Here is a 19968-nt window from a genome sequence, read left to right on the forward strand (position 1 = left end):
CTTGCAGTAATAAAACCAGTTAAGGTGCAAACCTCCTCCTCTTCTCCCCCTTTATCCACCCACCCTTCCTACACCCCAACCTTTTTTTTTGAGAATGAAGATACAGTAGGAGTCCAATCTTTGGAGCTAGACTACATAGATCAAGACCAGGTCAAACTTCTATAACTTATGTAACTTCTGCATGCCTCAGTTTCCCTATTAATATAAAATACTAATGTTAATAATGGTACCTCTTTCAAAGGTTATTGAAGAGTGGATAAATTACTACATGTAGCATATATGATAGTGCTTGGCATATTGTAAGATCTGAGTTAACATGTAAACATAAGTTACTGTCATTCATTCAGCCTCTGAATGCTGAATGTGCTATAAAATGCCAGTGATTTAAAGGTAAGGACCACCTCAAGTCAGTGGGAAGACTGGACATACAAACAAACCTGCCGTTCTGCCTCTGTCTGCTCTTTACTGAATGTATGGGACACAAAGATGCTACTACAGAACAGGGATAATACTTTATGTTAAATAAGTATAACTGGTAAGAGAGAGGCAAAAGACATATAAAAAGCAAGAAACACAATGGAACAATAGTTGAGATCAATCTTTTGCCTATTATGAATTAAGCTAAAATGCATGATAATGTAGCTGAGATTAAACACCCAGAGTATTATTGTGTGGTAAAAGAATTAACAAAGAACAGAACAGCAGCCTAAGCAAATTTTATAAAGTTACCGTGATAACATCCTGGCCAGCCAACCATTTGGTTATGTGATGTATCAAGAAAACAGCAGGACTTACCATATCCCAGCTAGCCGAAAGTCTGCAAAACATCTAGTGTGTACATGTGCACACACACTCACTCATGCACACACGCAAATATCACTTGGTGCAGAAAGAAAACATAAATATGGAAAGCAAGGATCAGACCAGTGAGGCTGGTTTCAATCTCAACACTTGCTATCTATCGTTAGGTACATTGCTAAATTCTGTTCCCCAGTGTTTGTATCTGTAAAATGGGGATAATGTTAGGAATCTGCCCCACAAAGTTATTGTGAAGACTCAATGAGCTATTGCACAAAAAACTCCAAATGTCTAGCACTGGCTTGCCCCAGCCTTGACTCAGTAATAGTTTATTTTATTGCTATAGTTTGCTGTGCTCTAAACACCTGACTCGCCTGACTTCCTCCTGTTTCTTGATCTCTCTCCCTCCACCTCCCCTTTCCTCTCTCTCTCTCTCTCTCTGGATGTTTTGTACATAACTGCACAGGTAATCCATGTTCATTTTAGAAAAACATGAATATACATACAAAAAGGAAAAAAGTTAAAGACCATTCTGATTCCACTACCAAGAATAGCAACTGTTTTGCTAGGATCCTTCTGGTCTTTGTCTATGCAAATTCACTACATCTGTGTAAGTATAAATGTTCATGTGCATGTAGATGTATCACTACATATATAGGGTCATACTGTAATTCTGTCTAGTAGCATTCTTTTCTTGTTCAGCAATATATCATGTCAGTAAATACAAAATACACGTTATCACTTGAGATTACTCTATAGAAGTCTGTTTTAAGAAAATTCCATATTGTATTTAGACAATCCCCTATTGCTGGAACTGGAGGCAAAATCACATTCTCTCTGTTACAAACTCTGTTTAAATATCCTGTATCAACTTTTTGGACACATTGGCAGAGGGTCTTACCATGGCACAAGGCAAATTTTTCCTCAACAACAGATATTGCTAGTGGTCTTATTCACGGGCCTGCATTTGTGAGAAAGAAATTGTACTTAGGATTCTGAAGAAGTCACAGATTTTAACGTAACAGTACCTATTTGAAGAACTTCATACTAGGCTTCCCTGGCGGTCTAGTGGTTAAGAACCTGCCCACCAAAGAAGGGGTCATGGGTTCAGTTCCTGGTTTGGGAAGATCCCACATGCCTCGGAGCAACTAAGCCCGTGTACCACAACTACTGAGCCCGCGTGCTGCAACTCCTGAAGCCTGCGTGCCTAGAGCCTGCAGTCTCCAACAAGAGAAGCCTCCACGATGAGAAGCCTGCGCACCACAACTAGAGATTAGCCCCCGCTTCCCGAAACTAGAGAAAGCCCGAGTGCAGCAGCCAAGACCCAGCAGAGCCAAGAATCAGTTAGGCAGTTAATTTTAAAAAAAGAACTTCATACCTAAATATGACCCAAACAACACAAAGAGTAAAGTGAGCAAAAAAAAAAAAAATATATATATATATATAGTGTTAATGATATGCAGAATCCAGGCCCTTGTGGTCATAGACATAAAAAATGATCCGGAAATCTTTTAGGAATTTAAAAGGTCAAAGAACAATTAGAAAATAGGAAACTGGGAACAAACAATAGTAATTTCTAGTTTGCCTCTGCAATTTACTGTGCATCAGGCAGAGTTCTGCAGTGATCCATAATCACCTCCTTGCATACCTGAGTCATTTCAGTGAGCAGTGTCACGGGCCACATAAAGTGCTGCTGCTGCTGCTAAGTTGCATCAGTCGTGTCCGACTCTGTGTGACCCCATAGACGGCAGCCCACCAGGCTCCCCCGTCCCTGGGATTCTCCAGGCAAGAACACTGGAGTGGGTTGCCATTTCCTTCTCCAATGCATGAAAGTGAAAAGTGAAAGTGAAGCTGCTCAGTCATGCCGACTCTTAGCGACCCCATGGACTGCAGCCTAGCAGGCTTTCTCCGTCCATGGGATTTTCCAGGCAAGGGTACTGGAGTGGGTTGCCATTGCCTTCTCCTACATAAAGTGCTAAGTTAGGTTTAATAAAACATGCTCAGAATTCCCAAGGAACAGAAACTGGGGAGGTGCAGGGGGGTCTTAGCCAATGAAGTAACTTGTCTGCGCACCTGTCGCAAATTTATTGAGAACCTACTACGTTCCAGCAAGTGGGGGCACAGAGGAAAACAGGCCAGCTTCCCAGATCTACTTCCTGGCAAAGTCTAAGCTACTGGGGGAGTCAGGTTGCTGCTAGGTCAGCACTAGTGTTTAAGAATCTGGATTTCTGAATGCCTTGCCACTTCTGTTTTTAAATATTTCACTGGCAGGACATCTGAACAAGAGTAGAGACCCTGATCCCCTCTCAGTATCACCCGGAGCAGTCATTCTCCCTTGCTGAGCCTCTGTAAAGTGGGGATAACCGTATCTCGTTGCTACTCTCCACTTCACAGAAATATTGCCAGTATTTAGATAAGGAAACATTAATTACTAAGAGCTCTTTGAATTTCTCTGAAGCTGCTGAGATGTCTGAGGTAGCACAACAGCACGTAGTGAGGTTAATACTGTTTGCACCTGATCGTTTGGGTATTTGTGTTAAATTTTTATAACACTGTGTTTATATTCGCAGACAAGCCAACTCCCCATTATCTACGTTTTAATATTTATCCAGGTCCACTTTTGAACTGAGGTGACTTCTTTCAGCATCTCAGCCATTTTTAAAGTGGAATGTCAGGGACTTCCTTAGGCCCAGTGCCTAAGACTCTGCACTCCCAATGCAAGGGGCCAGGGTTTGACCCCTGCTCAGGGAACTTGATCCCCCATGCCACAACCAAGACCGGGCACAGCCAAATAAGTTTAATTAATTAATTTAAAAAGTGGGTTGTCACTGGAAAGGGGTAATTTAGGCATTTGGGGTCATTTACCATTTGCCTCAGGCAAACATTCAAGGAAAGTCTGCTCCTTCCCTGAACAGCAAACTGCCTTCTGTCCCTCTGAGCTTCCACCTCTTGGGCTCGCTCTTGAGGCTTCTGCTGGCCTATACACAGCTCTTTCCTGGTTCCCTCGCCTTCTCTGCAGCTCCTGTGTCTTCTGGGTCTGCCCTTGAATATAGCCTTCCCTCTCTCCAGTCTCCCCTGTCTTTGTCCCTTCCCTCCTACCAATGGTTTTGAAGGAACCACTGTGCTGGCCCCTTGGGGTAACTTCTCAGCGGCCCACAGCACTGCTGGCCCCTGAGAAGAGGTGGAAGACAGTCAGCCAGCATCTCTCCCATCTCACCTGACTCCTTCTCTGGACTCTTTGGCCTCTGTCATTGCTAGATGGGGTAGTGAGATGAGAAATTACTTGGGCATGTTTCCATGCTAATCTGAAGGAAAGCAACCTGGCCTCCTTACCAATATGCACTGACATCGATACATAAACATGACTTTTCTTAGATGGATTATGGAAAACATCTCAGCAGACATTCAGCAATTCCCCAAGTGGGAGGACAACCTTGTTCCTATCCTGCAGGGATGCTCATCTCTAGTCTTTCAACAAGCTGATGTTTTCCCCACCCTTTTTGGAATTGGTTCAGTCAAGATGGTAGCACAATTAAGAAGTCAGAAAGTGAAAGTGAAGTCACTCAGTCGTGTCTGACTCTTTGTGAAGCCCATGGACTGTAGCCTACCAGGCTCCTTCATCCATGGGATTTTCCAAGTAAGAGTACTGGAGCGGGTTGCCATTTCCTTCTCCAGGGGATCTTCCCAACCCAGGGATTGAACCCGGGTCTACCACATTGTACGCAGACTGTCTGAGCCACCAGGGAAGTCTAAGATATCAGAGACAGTCCTAAGTAGGAGATCCAGGCTCCTAAAATATACGGGAAGGGGCATTATGGAGTTGATGGAGTACAGGTGAGTCTCCTTCCCCAAGACCACCCTCAGTGACTGACTAGGACTCACAAGACCCAGAAAAGCTCTTATACTCATTGTTACAATGAATGACCACAGAGGGATACCAATTAAAATCAACAGAGGCAGAAGGTGCCAGGGCAAAGTCCAGGAGGCCCTAGGGACAAGCTCCCAGATGTCCCTTCCCAGCAATATCACACAGATGTCCCTAATTTTTATAGCAATAGTTTATAACAATGTGTGCAGGGCCCTATCAACCATGGGTGCTCACCCGAACCTTGGTGTCCAGGGCGTTTATTAGGGTCAGTCACATAAGATATGCAACGCCCGCGTGAAAGACCTCAGCTACTCAGACTCCAGCCCCTGGAGCAAAAATAGGTGTTCAACGTAAATCACACCGTTGGCATAAACTATCTGCTTTCCCTGGCACCATGTGGCCCAAGGCCTCAGGCATCCAAAAACACTCTTATCAGGCACATCATTACAAGGACTTAGAGCTCTTTTCTTAGGATCCAGTCTTTAAAAAAAAACAGGTCTTAGAAATGTGCAGGATTTGAGCAATGTGGGTGCAGCTTGGGCATGCTAAGTTAACCCTTTCCTGCACACATTCCCAGAGTCAAGACCCAGGAAAGCTCTGGGACACTACAGCACTTCCTGCACCTCAGTTACCTTTCAAAGATAACGTTCTCTCTGCCTTCCCCATAGGGTCATTGTGATTCCTAATAATAATAATCATTGAACTCTTTTCAAAACCAGCAGGACATCTACAGCAAGGATGCTTTTATTGTCATTACTATTATCATCATCACTACTATTGATGGGACAGGGCTGGGAACGAGCCCTTACTGCTTCCATGTAATCTCAGAACAGGTCAGAGGTGCCCTTTCCAGATGCTGAAGACAAATACAACCTCAGAGTAGCATGTCTCCACCCCTCCCTGGTGTTTAACCTTGTCACTGCTTTTCTCTGTCTCCCTTCCCCTGGCAGTGGCTCAGAAACCCAGGTCCCCAGCACGAGAAGCGGACTCTGTTTGGAGACATGGTGTGCTTCCTGTTCATCACCCCGCTGGCCACCATCTCGGGCTGGCTCTGCCTGCGGGGCGCTGTGGACCACCTGCACTTTAGCAGTCGGCTCGAAGCCGTCGGACTGATTGCACTCACTGTTGCACTCTTCACTATTTACCTCTTTTGGACACTAGTAAGTATGGCCCGGAGCCCGGGGATTGCGGCCAGTGGGAGCTGGCAGCACCCGGCTGGCACGGCTTTCCTTCTTGTCTGTAGCTCATCTCACCTGCCTGGAAGCACAAGAGCGTTAAGTGCTGGTGATAGTGATTCGGGGTGTGTGTGTGTGTGTGTGTGTACATGTATGTGCACTGCTGGGAAGAGCAGATGAAGCAAAGAAAAAGCCCCAGCTTCTAAGAGTTCATCAGTCAAAGGCATACACCCTGGGCATTCCTCCCCTCTCACAGCCAGGCATTCCTCTGTGAGCAGGCCTGGCATCTTCTTTCTCTTGTTCACGCTCCTCACTTTTGCCAGGCTTGTGGTGTATGATGTACGTGATGAATGACGTGCTTGGCCACTGTTGCTATTGCTGCCCGCACAGATCATGAATCCTCCTGCTGGTTATTTTCTCCTTTCGTCCTGACAAGGCCTAAAGTCTTTGTTGGACGAGGAGATGCACTTTGCCTGCTGATTATTCTGGGTTGGGACATTGATTCTGCTGCCCATAAAACCACTAATTCATCTAGCTGAGAAGCTACCACTAAAGAAAAACCATTTCCCAATAAGTGTTCCTGCTGGATAGAAGGACAAAAATTTTAACCCTCTCTGGTTTTTTATTGTTTTAATTAACCTCGTGATTGCTTGGGTACCAGTTGGCAGCACCCACAAAGAGGGGGCAGCATTTGCTCTCTCTTGACGCTTCCCTGTGAGACCTGCAGGGAAGAATGTCATAGTCCTCTAGATGGTTTTCAGAAACCGGGCCCCCCCCCTTCCTGGCATGTGCCTGCTCATCTCTAATCTGAGCACGCTCCGTTGTTATTCAATATGTATTTCCTGTCTAGGCTGTCCCATTCGATCTCTGCAGCACAGTGTCAGCATGTGAAGCTTACGGTGCTCACACCTGCTGCCTTACCCTGTATCCCAAGCCCTGTGCTACCAGCTACCATCCCTACCACGCTGACCACAACCCCCTGCTCACTGCCCTTTCCTCTTGTCCAGCTCTGTGCCTCCTCTCAGGTGAGAGTTTCAGGTGCTAAGTGGGGGATGCATTTCAGTCTCAGTAAAAGGGGCATGACTTGAGCCTGAGTACATAAGGAGTATTTCGGTGCTTGGAACTTTATGGGAGTGTTCTGGTTAAGGGAGGCATTCATTTTCCCAGCCTAATAAAGCCCTCAACCAAAACTTTAATTGTCTCCTCTAAACATCTACGCTTCTAAACTGTGTCTTGATTCACTGTGAATCAAGCAATCAGGCTGACTCAGAAGCTGCAAGGACAGTGTTGTGGGAAGAGGATTAGAAATAAGAAACTAAATTGTCTGTCCACTAGTGTCTAAGTCTCGCACCACCTTGGAAAAGTCATTTCCCCTCTCCAAGCCTCGATGTTCTCATCTGTAAAGTGGGGATGAGAGTGATACCCATCCTACCAGCTTCTCCTGGCCTTAGGGGATTGATGTGAAAGCGTATGTGGGAAAGCACTTTGGAAAACAATTAACTGTAAGTTTTACCATGTTTGGAAGTTTGCTAGTCTCTCATTTTTCTTGTATAAGTTCCTAAGATGAAGGTTGAATGAAGATGTAGTCTTAAATGCTGGACATTCAAATTAAGTTAAGGCCTTTTTGAAAATCTCCTTTGTAAAGCATACACTTACCTAACGGGAAGAAAAAAAAAAAAAAAAAAGAGGAGGGAGTGGGCAAAAAGAAGGAAAGAGATTACCCAGAGAAAAATGGATGTTATCCTGTTTCATATCTCATCTCAGGTGAAAGGAAGGTTTGGGTGGGAAAGGTCCCTGGAGTGGCTCTTTCAGGAGACGGATGACATACTTCACTCCAGAAATGCTGCCAAGAGGCAGCGGTGCATGGTAAAAAAAAAAAAAAAAAAAAAGCACATGCCTTCAGAATCCAAAGGCTCTGTGTTTAAACCCAAGATTTAGCATCCGAATAGCTGTGTAACTTCAAACAGGGTCCCTAACCTCTCTGATCATCCCTCTCCTTATGCACAGACTTGAGGAAATGACTGCTGACCCCTGGGTCAACTGTTGTGAGGATGAGGTGGGATAACTTCGGGAACATCCATCGGGGCACTCAGCAGAGGCATGGGCTCTCTTCCCCCAGCTGCTGTGCTCCCCCATCTCACACTCTCCCTCCCTCCTCTATAAAACGAAGAGCAACTGGAGGGAAATACAGGCGTTTCTCCCCTTTCATGTGAAAAACTCACAGCAGCCACAGCTCAGCTATAGGTTACTGAATCTAGACTAACTCCTTCCCAGATAAATGCTGTACTGAGCGGGCCTGGCAAGAGCCTTAATTCAGAAGCTGACAGCACTTGGAAACTGCCCTGCAGCAGAAACCCATCGTAAACAAGCTGTCAAACTTAAGGAGAATATGCTGTGAAAATGTCTTAGATAAACAAACATGGTGTCAGTCCCAGCCCGGCTCTCCCCGGAGGAACATTCCCAGAAGGGCCTCGCCAGTGCTGTCAGAGGGACCCGCACCCACGCTGCTCGCCCAAAGGTGCATTTGGAGCTCAGTGCCCCCACCAGGCCAGGCTTGACAGACTCAGGGAGTTCTGCCTTCTGGAATCCGCTGCTCTGACACACAGGTGTCTGGCACCCAGGAGGCCAAGACCTCGGTCACCTCCACCCTGACAGCTGGAGGGAAGAGGTGCCCCAGAAACATCACTGTGCATGCCACAAACCATTTGAAGTCTGTGGACAGACACAAGTAGGTGAGCACTGAGTCCACGTGAAGAGTTCAAAAAGTGTCCACAGAGGATCTGCATTAGCCCAGTGTAGTCGTGCCCACGTGCAGTGACCACCGCCCCCTCCCAGGAGGTCCCGCCATCTACTGAGTCTCGGTGGCAACTGATTAAATCACCAAACCAAAGGAATGAATGATCCAGCCTTTCTGGCTGACTTCCAGTCCCGTGGGTCAATCATTTAAATTCTCTTTACAGAGGGGAAAGCTTGAATAGAATGCTGTCCTGGCAAGGCTCCTAATGGGTTCAGACACACCCTGAGGGTGTCCAGCAAGACCCGGTGTGGCTGACTCAGTCCCTCACCGCCGTCTTGTCTTCCACAGGACCATCACAGATCAGAGGTCAGGCCCCATTCTGGGAAGACAACTTCTACAGCCCTGGCCTCATCCAGATACTTCAGTCACACCATGAACTCCAAAGAGAAAGGGCAGAATCAAAATTCCTAATGAGATTTCCCAAATCATGCCATGACTTTACAGCAAACGTTCGGCCTTAGCCAGTCACCCCCACCTTGGGGAGCTATTGTTGTTTACTTTCTAAGTCGAGTCTGACTCTTTTGTGACCTCGTGGACTGTAGCCCACCAGGCTCTTCTGTCCATAGGATTTCCCAGGCAAGAATACTGGAGCAGGTTGCCATTTCCTTCTCCAGGGGATCTTCTCAACCCAGGGATCAAACCCACGTCTCCTGCATTGGCAGGCTAATTCTTTACCGCTGAGTCACCAGGGAAGCCTCTCGGGGAGAGGTGATGCTAATACGTGCCGGCCCTCTGTGTGCCGTGCACATGACTGCAACTCTGCACAGACCTTGCCCGTGACCGGAGGTTAATAAATAGCCTTTGGATGGAAAAAATGAAGACACTTTAAGAAACCCATCCCATAAAGAGTAGTTTTTAGAATAGTGGCCCCGTACTCTTTCTTCCTCCTTTTTCTTTAAAACCTCAGAAATTTAATAAATATCTAAATGAAGTTCCCAGTGTTACTACTGCCATAGCTTCTTTTTTCCTTTATTTTTTTTCCCTCACTGCCTCTTTATTTCTCTAAATCAAACCTGTCTTATTCTTGTTCTGTTCCATTGAGGGGAGGGAGTATCTTGGCACGCTTAGAGACCAGAGCCAGGACAATCCAGGGCAACTGCAGACCCATGATCCCTGCGCTCTGCACCTACCTTCATTATCTCTGACGCAGCGTCATCTTCTCATGATGCTTTCTTATTGATTGAATTCGCCTGCAGACCGTGGTGGTGAACAGCAATTAAGATAGATGAATGCGTAGTAAGGTCTCATTTGTTTGTCTGAACAAGTGGGTCTTATTTTTGTACTTCCCAGCCAAGGAGCTGAGAGGCCTGCTAAGGCATGGACTCCCTAGTTCCTTGAAGCAGTGCTTCTCAGGCTTGAATGTACATGCGAATCACCTGGGGATCTTGTTAAAATGCAGGCTCTGATTCCCCATGTCTGGGTGGAGCCCACAACTGTTATATTCTAACAAGCTCCCAGGTGGTGCATCCTTCATGGCCACACTGAGAGCAAGGCTTTAGAGGAAATAGCCCAATCTCCCTTTTTCTTTTTTTCCCCCACCTTCCTGTATCTAAGAAGGAGTGTTGCAAAATTATCTTCTTTTCAGATTTAACCCGCCAGAAATAACAGGCCAAGAACACTAACATGTGGCAGTGGCAGCGTGCTTTTTATGCATTATCTCTGATATCATTATTCACATTTTACAAACGAGGTATCCCACTGCCTGCCCCCTACTGCGCGCAGCTGCCGCTGTGCCCGGACTTACTGAGCATGCGCAGTTCATTACCATCCCGACGGAGGGGCTAGATTTCAAATCCAGCTTTCCTGTAATATTTCCAGATTCCAGATTTCTTGTACTGCCCCAGCTCTTCTTTAGTGCTTGTCTGTTCCCTACCCCTTCCCTGCCCTTTGCCCTGATCAGCACGTTTTCCAGCCTGCCTCTTACATTCATGAGTAGCACCAGGCAGCGGCAGGACGGAACAGATATAAGAGAATCAAGCTTTAAAAACAGAAAAAGAAAAAAAAAAAAAAAAACCTCTGATCCACTCTGGCATGTTCAGAGCTTTTTGGAGAAAAGCACATCTGTGTGAGTTTAAAAGCTTATATTTTCATACTGAAATCTCTCTGGCATTCTGTCTGTGGTATCTGCTTTCTACCCTAAGAAATTTGAGTGAGTGGCCTTGGATTTCACGATCCTTCCATGAAGACAGGCCCTTTCTGATCAAGAGCCTGCATTATCTTCCAGAAACACTGAGCTAAACCATAGGGTCAGTCCACTTTGGCCAACAGGGACCCTGAACTAGGATCACCATGACTCACCTAGCCCAGGTGGTTAAACAGGTGTCCCTTGAATAATTTGTCATCCTGAGGTCATGGGCGCCTTCTTCCCGAGCACTTACCTAGACATCTGCTGCTGCTGCTGCTGCTGCTAAGTCGCTTCAGTCGTGTCCGACTCTGTGCGACCCCATGGACTGCAGCCTACCAGGCTCCTCCATCCATGGGATTTTCCAGGCAAGAGTACTGGAGTGGGTTGCCATTGCCTTCTCCTACCTAGACATCTAGCTATACTCAAACTAAAAGGCAGTTTATACATCTTCAGAAGAATCGATTCTTTGAATTTCCTGGGAAAATCGCTTTTCTCCAGTCTTCTCCAAAGCAAGCCACAGAAGCAAGCAAGCATCTCATTCGAGTATATTTACACAAGCAGCAAGCACTTTGTGGGTATAGTTATGTCACAGCTGATGATGAGTCTACTGCTCGTGCCGTCGTGTATTGTGTAAGAGAGGCCTAAGTCTAAGAGCAGTGTTGCAATTAGAAGGTACAGGATATTTATTCACTCATCCATTCACTCGGTGAACTTAACTGAGCAACTTCCTAAGCACCAGGCGCTGTGACCAGTGCAGAGCATGCGAAGATGAATACAACAAAAGCCCCTGCCCTCAACAAGATGCTTCTAGTGCAGGGAGAGGGAGAAACAAGGGCAGTGGTGCACAGGGCACTGATGCCATGCTGAGGCGCTGGCTCAGGAAGAACTCATCAGGGGAGCTGGTGCCCATGCTGAAGCTTCTGCACTGGAAGCCATGGAGCTGGGGGCAGTGGGGATCACTCACAGGGGCTGCCAAGTACAGTGGTGCAGGTTGTCCATATCTCAGTACGAAGGGTGCCCTTCTTGTCATACTGTGAATGGGGTCCTTTGAGTTGTGCAGCATCCAACCTACAGAAGGGTGTGCGAAGCCCTCGCATCCCTCTCATTTAACAGAGAGAAACTCGATGACCAAAAGAGCATGCTGCCTAGTCCCACAACTGCGTGAAGACTGGCGCTGAACCCGCTCTGCTCACAACCCCCAACCAGCTTTCTTCTCCTGTGGGGTCCAAACCACTACTCTGAAAATAAGTCCAGGCTCAGGAGGAACATCATTTCCTATTATTACTATGATTTGGCCCAGGATGAAGAGGCACGAGGGGAGCGCTGCCCCTGTGTTCAGGGCACGAGTGCTGTTTGGTTGAACCTCAGACTCAGCACACATCTACCTGCTAGAGCAGTTTTGCCCCAGGCTCTTGCCCAGCTGTACTGATGTTTGGAACTGTTTTAAATGGCACATAGGTTGTTTGAATTGATAAGCAGCTTCCATTACCTGAAGCCTTCTCTTGTTTTTCCTCTCCCAACCCCAGGTGTCATTTAGGTACCACTGTCGATTGTACAACGAATGGCGTCGGACCAATCAGAGGGTGATTCTCCTCATTCCAAAGTCTGTCAACATCCCTTCCAACCAGCAGTCCCTGCTGGGCCTCCACTCTGCCAAGAGGAACTCAAAGGAGACAATTGTTTGATGTTTGTGTGTTTGGTTGGTTGGTTGATTTGTTGTTTGGGGTGTGGAAGTTTCTGCACTGGGGCCATACACTGAGCCACTCCCAAACCCTTCCTCAAGCCTGTGGGTCGAAGAACATCCAGAGCCATGTAATCACATCGCCCTGACCAACAGACTCCACCCGAAGAAAGAGAATGAATGCTCTTTGACTTCAAATCATGGATGCTGCAATCATATGATATTTGCTAAGCTGCCAAACATGTTTATTTAGCAGATATGGAATTTTCTGAACACCTCTTTCACATGTGAGGAAGGTTGTCCTGCTAAGGATGCAATTAAATTCTTCCTTTTTTATTACTATTTCAAATATAAATATATATATATATTAAACTTAGATGATAATCAAAATTGAAAAGCCAACGTTAAAACTGGTTTCCTGGTTTGGATGGGTTTTGTTTGGGTTCATTGGTTTGTTTCCCAGTTTTTACTATAGATTCTTTGGGGTAATTTGATAGCTTGAGTGGTCTTTTCCATCTCTTCCAAGTCCCTTACTCAAGGGGACAGCATAACTGCAGGACAAGTCATATTTGAAGGATGTTTTGTACTAAAATCCATTTAATTATTCAGTTTTTAAAGAAAAAAAAAAAGGCGTGACAACTCTCCCCACAGTGAACTATTTAAACTTCATTAAGGAGAAAAACAATTTATGGTGAGAAGCACGCTCCTTTCAACTTGTTTGGTACTGACAGCTGATAGAAGCTATTTTCTAATAATAAATACCCAGTGTGTGAAAGACAAACCCCACTGATGGCTATACTATTTTTTTTAAATCATAAAACCTGTGAGGCTTCCCAAAGTAGATATGAAAAAGGAAAGATAAAAAGAAGGGAAAGCAAAAAGGTTGGTGTTCTTACTCCCATTTCACTTAGTGCAGGTCTGAATTCTGCATTCGCAATGAATTGGAGGATCATTAGACATTTCTAGGAACTCTGGACCTGTTTTGCATATCAATTAGCACTCCCATTGCTCTGCTGAATTTCTAGCTTGACAGGTAGATATAGCAAAAAAAGAAAACCCTGTCCGAGCAGTCTTAAGACCCCTTTGTCTGATTTCCGAAAAAGAGCCCCGTGCAGTGCCTTCCCCCACCCATGAGCCGATTCTGTCACAGGCTGAAATAGGCTTCCTCTAAGGACTCCCTCTCAATGTAAAAGGTCTAGACTTTCCCTGCATTTGGGTGTCCACTGAAGCCAGGGAGCAGACGTGCGTCTGGGGAAAGGCACTTGCTCACGGTGGCACTCAGGCTCCCATCCGCCCACTCACCCACGTGCCCTGAAGAGAAGGTGGAGCCCAACCTTGGGGGAAGGCTTAAAATATGGATTTCTAGAACATGACCCACATTGTGACTATCACTTCAGCATCTGCCTTGTGCTCCTCCAGGAAGTGCAAAAGAACTGGCAGTGAGGAGGGTAACAATTTTGTCTGCAGACTGATCAAGCCATGCAGGTGTCGCCTTTGTCTGCCAAGCCCTCCGTTCACAGACCGCTCCCTGTGCTGTCTGGGGAGGGAAACAGCTGTATTGCTTTCCGCTGCAAAACTCAGATGTGCTTTATGGCTTGTGATAATAGATTTCTTCCCCACCACGCTTCACTTTGACACTTCAATTCCAGTAATATACGTCTCAGCCCTTCTGTTTACTCGGCCCTGCTCACCCCCTTGGGCTGTCATGAGCTGCTCCGCCATCAGCCGTTTCTTAATTGACCTTTTTAAAATGCTGGACACCACTGGCTGCACGCAGCTGTCACACATTAAATTTCCAGAGCCAAGAGGCCAACTTGGTAGCTTGCAAACTGCCTCCCTGTACCATCGTTGATAAACGACGTCCACCCAGCCTGGGTCCCCGAGCTGTGGGACAAACCAGTGACACCTCTCAACGGAGTGGCACAAACACTCCTGAGAGGAACTTGTCCTTTCTGTGTTTTCCATGAATTAAGGGAGAAGCAGCAGATTCCTGGGATTATTTCCTGTTGAGGTTGACTGCAGAAAATTCCTGCTGTCTTGGTTCATGAGATACAATGAAGCCAAATAGCAAAGGCAGGTAGGTTCCGGCATCTTGCTGGGGCTTCTGGACCCGGGAAGGTTGGCAAGGTGGTACTGTGCCTGGGCCACGCCCCTTCCCTATATAGGCATCTCCACCAGGGAAATTAAATAGAGTTCATGCGTCGGGAGTGGGCTGCACGTGGGGTGGTGGCCAGGACACCTTACCAGCTGAGAGAAGCATCAGTGCCTCCCCACCCAGCCTCCGCCTGTGTGAGGTTGATCTCCCTCAGCACCACGGCCCGTCTGGGATTCTGAAAGTTCTTGGAAGACACTTCATCCCCTCTTGGCCCTTTAACCCTGAGGTCGTTCAAGGCAGGAGAGTCCAGGGAACTGCAGCCATAAGCACAAGACACCAGCCAAGAGGACAGAGACAGTGGGAGCTCTGGTCTAGGCTCTGCATCTGTCACCAAGCCACACTGCATCTTCTAAAGCTGAGTATACTCCTGACCAGCATGAAGGCGCTGTCTGGGTTACCAGTGGCCCGGCTAGCCTTGTATTACACTCTCTCCCTCTCTGCTTCTTTCTTTTTGAAACAGGAAAAGGTACAGGCAGGGCAGGTAAAGGATCCTGCTGGCTCACTGCTTCCCTCCTCTGACCCCTTACACAGTCCTCTCTCGGTGCCCCTTGCTGTATCCTCTCCTTGAGAATCTTAAAGAAAAATGTGTGTCACAGCAGCGATGCCAGAGGGGAAAGGAACAGCAGAACAAGTCCAGGGCACTCTCGCCGTCCCCATGTGTCGTCACCAGTGTGCTGCTGCTGCTTCTCTGGGGAAGAACAGAAACACAGAGCGTGCACCTGAATCCTCCAGCTCCTCAGAGCACTGAGCAGGAGCTCAGATGAGCTGTACAATCCAATTAAGGAGACATAAGTAGTTTGACTTAGAAGTTGCCTATAATTGTCTTTCATGTACAGGTCTCCCTCCCTGTACCCCCAGTGCCGCGGTGGCCACTTGCATGCGGCTGGGCTAGTAACTCATCTGAGGATGCCGAAAAGCCAAAGAAGAATATGGAAGTGAATGGGCAGCCCAGCTACCTGCACTGGGGCCCCAGCCAGCTGGAGACTCCCTCCCCTTGGATTTCTCTTAGCCCCGCCTGGGTCTGCCTAGCCCCAAAGCTCCATGCAGCTCACAGAAAGGCCTGGCGTGCATGAAACCTCTGTCTTCATCTTGTCCTCCCAGGAAGAGTCCCCAGGCTGGAAGACCCTAAGGAGGAAGGGAAGTGAACAGGCACATGTTCCCTCTCCACTTTCATGCAGTGTCTTCCCAGAACCTCCCGGCAGACCAGCCATAGGGTGGGCAGAGCTCAGGCTGAAACAGATTTACAGGTTATGATTCTGAAGCTTTAAGTGGGATGGGAAGTGGGCCAGCGGGTGGGGACAGGGTCCAGAATTATTTTAGGTTGAGATGTTGGGACCAGGACAGACCTGGCTGGACACCATCCCTCCCAGCCAAGCACATGCAGGATCTCGCAGGCTGCCGGCCAGAGGCTTCATGCCACGAAGGCTGCAGTCATGAGAAATCAGCTCTAGATAATGATAGCCCGGGAAATTGCAGACCCTGTCCAAAAGGTGTCATTTCTATTATGTCCCACGATCTACCTTTTCTGACTTTATGAAAGTCTTTTTGTCGAGGAGCTAGCTTTGGGCCCCTCTGCCTTTCCCTCACTATTGAGCTGCCGTGGGGTGAGCCTGACTCTTTGCTTCTCAGTGGGACAGAGCGGGAGAGGACCAGCTATGAATCTGTCACCCTGGGTTTGCAGTGTACCAGCGGTGGGTTGTGGGCAAGGGCTCCCCCCTATGGAGGCCTCAGTTTCTGCATCTATAAAATGGGGATAACACCTACCTCAGACAGTCCTTACAGGATTTTGAAGGTGCCCAGTAGGCAGCTCATGAATGAACATCAGCACCCTTCTCTCATCTTCTATTCGCTGTTGCTAACGCCTGGCCGATTGCCTGGGTTTTAACAACTTTGACCAATGATTTGAAGAACCATGAAGAGTTTTAAATCCTTTTCAAATAGACGAGGGATTAAAAAAAAAAATGACGAGGGATTAATTTTAAATAATCAACACATATTTATCCAGCACACTGCTTGGGAGCACAAAGAACTGTGAGAGATCCTCCTGGAGGTTGAAACGACTGACTTGATTGAGATCTCTGAATCACACGTGGATTTCAATTATCTTGGCATTTCCTGATACTGGAGCCTATGGCTAATTAAGAATTCATCACAGATGAAAAATGTGCCAGTTCTGGATCTCGCGCTACAGAGGAAAACAAATATAGTCCATCAGTTGTCTGTGTTCCCAGAAATGAGGGACTCGTGAGTCACTGAGCTCATATATCTAGTGCCTTCTCAGAGGTTCTGAATTCCATGCACAAAGACAGCAGAAGGAGATGGCTCAGGAAGTTTTACTTCCTTTTGAAAAATTAATTTTTTTCTTTTTTGGATACACTTTGCACCTACTGGGCCACAATTACCCATAAAGGCAATGAATAGATGGACCTATAAGAGGTTTTATTTTATCTCATTTGTGGGCGCCAGGTACAAAGAATTGAGTTATTCATATATTTTAGTCTATGACATAGTTTCTGTCACCATGAGCCAATACAGGCCCCTATTCTATTTTACTCCACAAATGTGTACAGTGTCAAGCACTTCCCACAAGCCACGCACTGCTCAGCACTTTGAAGATTACCTCCTTTAATCCTTACAACGATCTTACCCATTGTTAACTAACAAACCACCCTCTAATTTAGTGATCTCAACCTCATGAGTTTTGTACTATGGGTCATCTTATTTACATTTTAGAAGTCCTTTCTCTTTCTAAAATCACAAAGATAGTCTCCCACATTTTCTTCCTTTATCTTTATGGTTTTACGGATCGCCTTTAGGTATTCCATTGATCTAGAGTTCCTCTGTGTTTGACATAAGGATCCAACTTTATCTCCCTAAGGCAGGTGGTTTGCCATCACCATCTTCTAAACAGTCTCCTTTCTTCATTCACCTGTGGTGTCACCTGGATGGTGCCTCCTCTCCCATATAAACATTATCTGGTTTTGCATACTCAGCTTACGACTTTAACCCTTTTGTCTGTTCCCTTGTTACTTCATTGTTTTTCTTACTAATGGCTTCATAATGTGCCTCATTATCTAGTGGAAATAGCAGTTCCTCCCCAGTCCCCCACCAACCTCACTCTATTTTTCAAAACTGACTTAGTTACTTGGGAACAGGCTTTTTATTCTTGTGTATACGTTTTAGAATAATTTTGTTAAGTCATTTTAAAAGTCTTGATGGACTTGTGATTGGAATTGTACTGAATTTACACAATTTCATGAAAATTACAATCTTTACAAATCTTTACAGTTTTTAGCCAATCTCATATGATAATCATAACAGCATTTATTCAGCCATTCTTTCCATCCTGAAAAGAGAGTTCTAAATGTCAGTAATTCTTGTGCCTCCTTTGTTAAATTTCTAAATAGTTTACAGTTGTGTTGCTATGGTACAATAAGTGATGTCTGATTTTCTATTCCAATTTCTCACTGGTTAGTGCTGGTGTAAAGGAACGCTTGTTACCTCTCACTTGCACCTTTGCTGACTTCTGCATTCATTCTCAGTTTGTGGATCCCCTTCCAGGCCAGCTCTCTCCTGTTCTAGTGGGCGGCCAGGCCCTTCCTGGAGCCCTGGATTGCTGCAGGGGACAGGGCACGAGAAGAACGCCCACAACCTTGGCCCTGGTAGCCCAGCCCCACCCAGCCACTTTACCTCCGCTTCATATACTGGGGATCTGGGCTAGATCTCACCTCACTGCTGAAGTCTTGGGTCCTTTTTTATTCTAAAATTCTGAGTAACCTCATCTGGTTTCCTGGCTCTTGGGGGCCCTGGGTTTACAAAAGGTGATGAAGTGCTTGGCAGGAAAAGATCTGTGCCATGTGGGCCACTCCTGTATGAAAAACGAATGACCGCCCACTCCCCCTCCCCTCTCCATCCCCTCCTGGCTCACAGCAAGAAGGTATCTGTGACTTTTAACCCAGCTGCAAATAAGTAATACTTAGGAGACATGAACTGCATTTTATTCTCAGATAAAGCTTAAAGCCTGTTGATGTTAAGACTTTTTTAAAGTCAGTCTGAAGATTTGTAGGAGAAAATGCCTAGGAGTGACCGGAGGCCAACTATGCAGAACACCCATCACAGACCTATTAGTACATGGAGGCCCTTCGAGGCCAGGAGGCAGTGAGCAAGCCCCACAGTGGGCGAGAGGCACCACTTCCATCGTACAGCAACTATAACTGTTTTCCTGCCCCTTAAACAGGAAGCTCAGACTGGCTTTGGAGAAATTAGCAAATAACTTTTCTAACATATAAATATACTCTTCTACAGAGCTTGAAAATGTCACTGGCTTTTCTCTATCATTTACCTTTCTTCTCACTGTCCCTTCTGAGTAAATGCAGGGCCAACTACATCTGATGCCTCCAGCTTAGCAGCTGAGGGTACCAGGCAGTTTGGTGACATCCATGGGACACTGGCTCACAGCTTACCCTCTGCAAGAACTCTCAGCAGCAAGGGGCTACCAGGACCCTGGCCCCAGACCACAGAGAAAGATGATGAGAGAGAGTCTATGGGCAGTGATCTAAGATTCTGTTGTCTGGGTACCACTGGATCTCTTCTACAGTCTATGAGGGCACAGGACCCAGGCTTCATGGACATCTCACCACAAACTTAGCAATCCTGAGTTAGGAGGTCTGTGTGTGCAACAACCTGTCCAAGGGCACGTACACACCACTCTGGAAGGGGTGTGGCAGCCTGGCTGGTCTTACAGAACAATAGCTGCTCTGCCCTCAGCAGCCTTTAAAGCACAGAGGACTGGAGAATCCACAGCCTGACCATCTCCTCTCAGAAGCCTGTGCTCACGGAAGGGTTAGAAAAGATTGAATGCTTGTGGGTGTATCTAATTCATCCCAGGAGGAGGGCTGGGAATCATACTCAAGCAGGTCTGCAAAATCATACTCCATTTGAGGGAGCTCGGGTGGGGTTTATTTTGTTTAATGAACCTGGTGGAAAATGCAGTGGCTGTCGGTCACACTGCTGCACACCACTTGGGTCTCCTCTGTGTATAGAGATCTCTTACAAGCTCATTGTTATTTATGCAAAGCCTTAAAAAACTGGGCATAACTGGTTGTGGTTTCTACATACTGTTTTCCTACTAAGACAAATCAGGTCTTCTCAGAGAAATGTCTGAGTCTAGGTCAGAGACAGGGAAAGTGTAAGATGAATATGGAGCACCTTGTCATACCAGAAGGCAAGGGGGGGACTCCTGTGGTCATGTCCAGAGGACAGAGGATAAAACCCAAACAGGCTGCCACCAGCCTAAGGTGAAACAGTATGAGCAGCACAGAGAATAAGATTGCACTGAATTGTTATACATCATCTATGTTAAAAGTCAC

General features: G+C 46.5%; 1 protein-coding gene across 2 annotated transcripts in view; it reads left to right on the forward strand.

The window, feature by feature from the left end:
* The window catches only part of MARCHF3 (membrane associated ring-CH-type finger 3), a 156459-nt gene extending 143229 nt beyond the window's left edge, over positions 1-13230 (forward strand). Inside the window, 2 exon segments of one of the 2 annotated variants that reach the window (NM_001077941.1) lie at positions 5617-5826; positions 12290-13230. In NM_001077941.1, the coding sequence (NP_001071409.1) occupies positions 5617-5826; positions 12290-12448 (369 nt within the window). In that variant the 3' untranslated portion in view covers positions 12449-13230. 2 annotated transcript variants of the gene reach the window in all.
* The last annotated feature ends 6738 nt before the right edge of the window (positions 13231-19968 follow it).

The sequence above is a fragment of the Bos taurus genome, chromosome 7 (assembly GCF_002263795.3).
Source record: "Bos taurus isolate L1 Dominette 01449 registration number 42190680 breed Hereford chromosome 7, ARS-UCD2.0, whole genome shotgun sequence".
NCBI lineage: Eukaryota > Metazoa > Chordata > Mammalia > Artiodactyla > Bovidae > Bos > Bos taurus.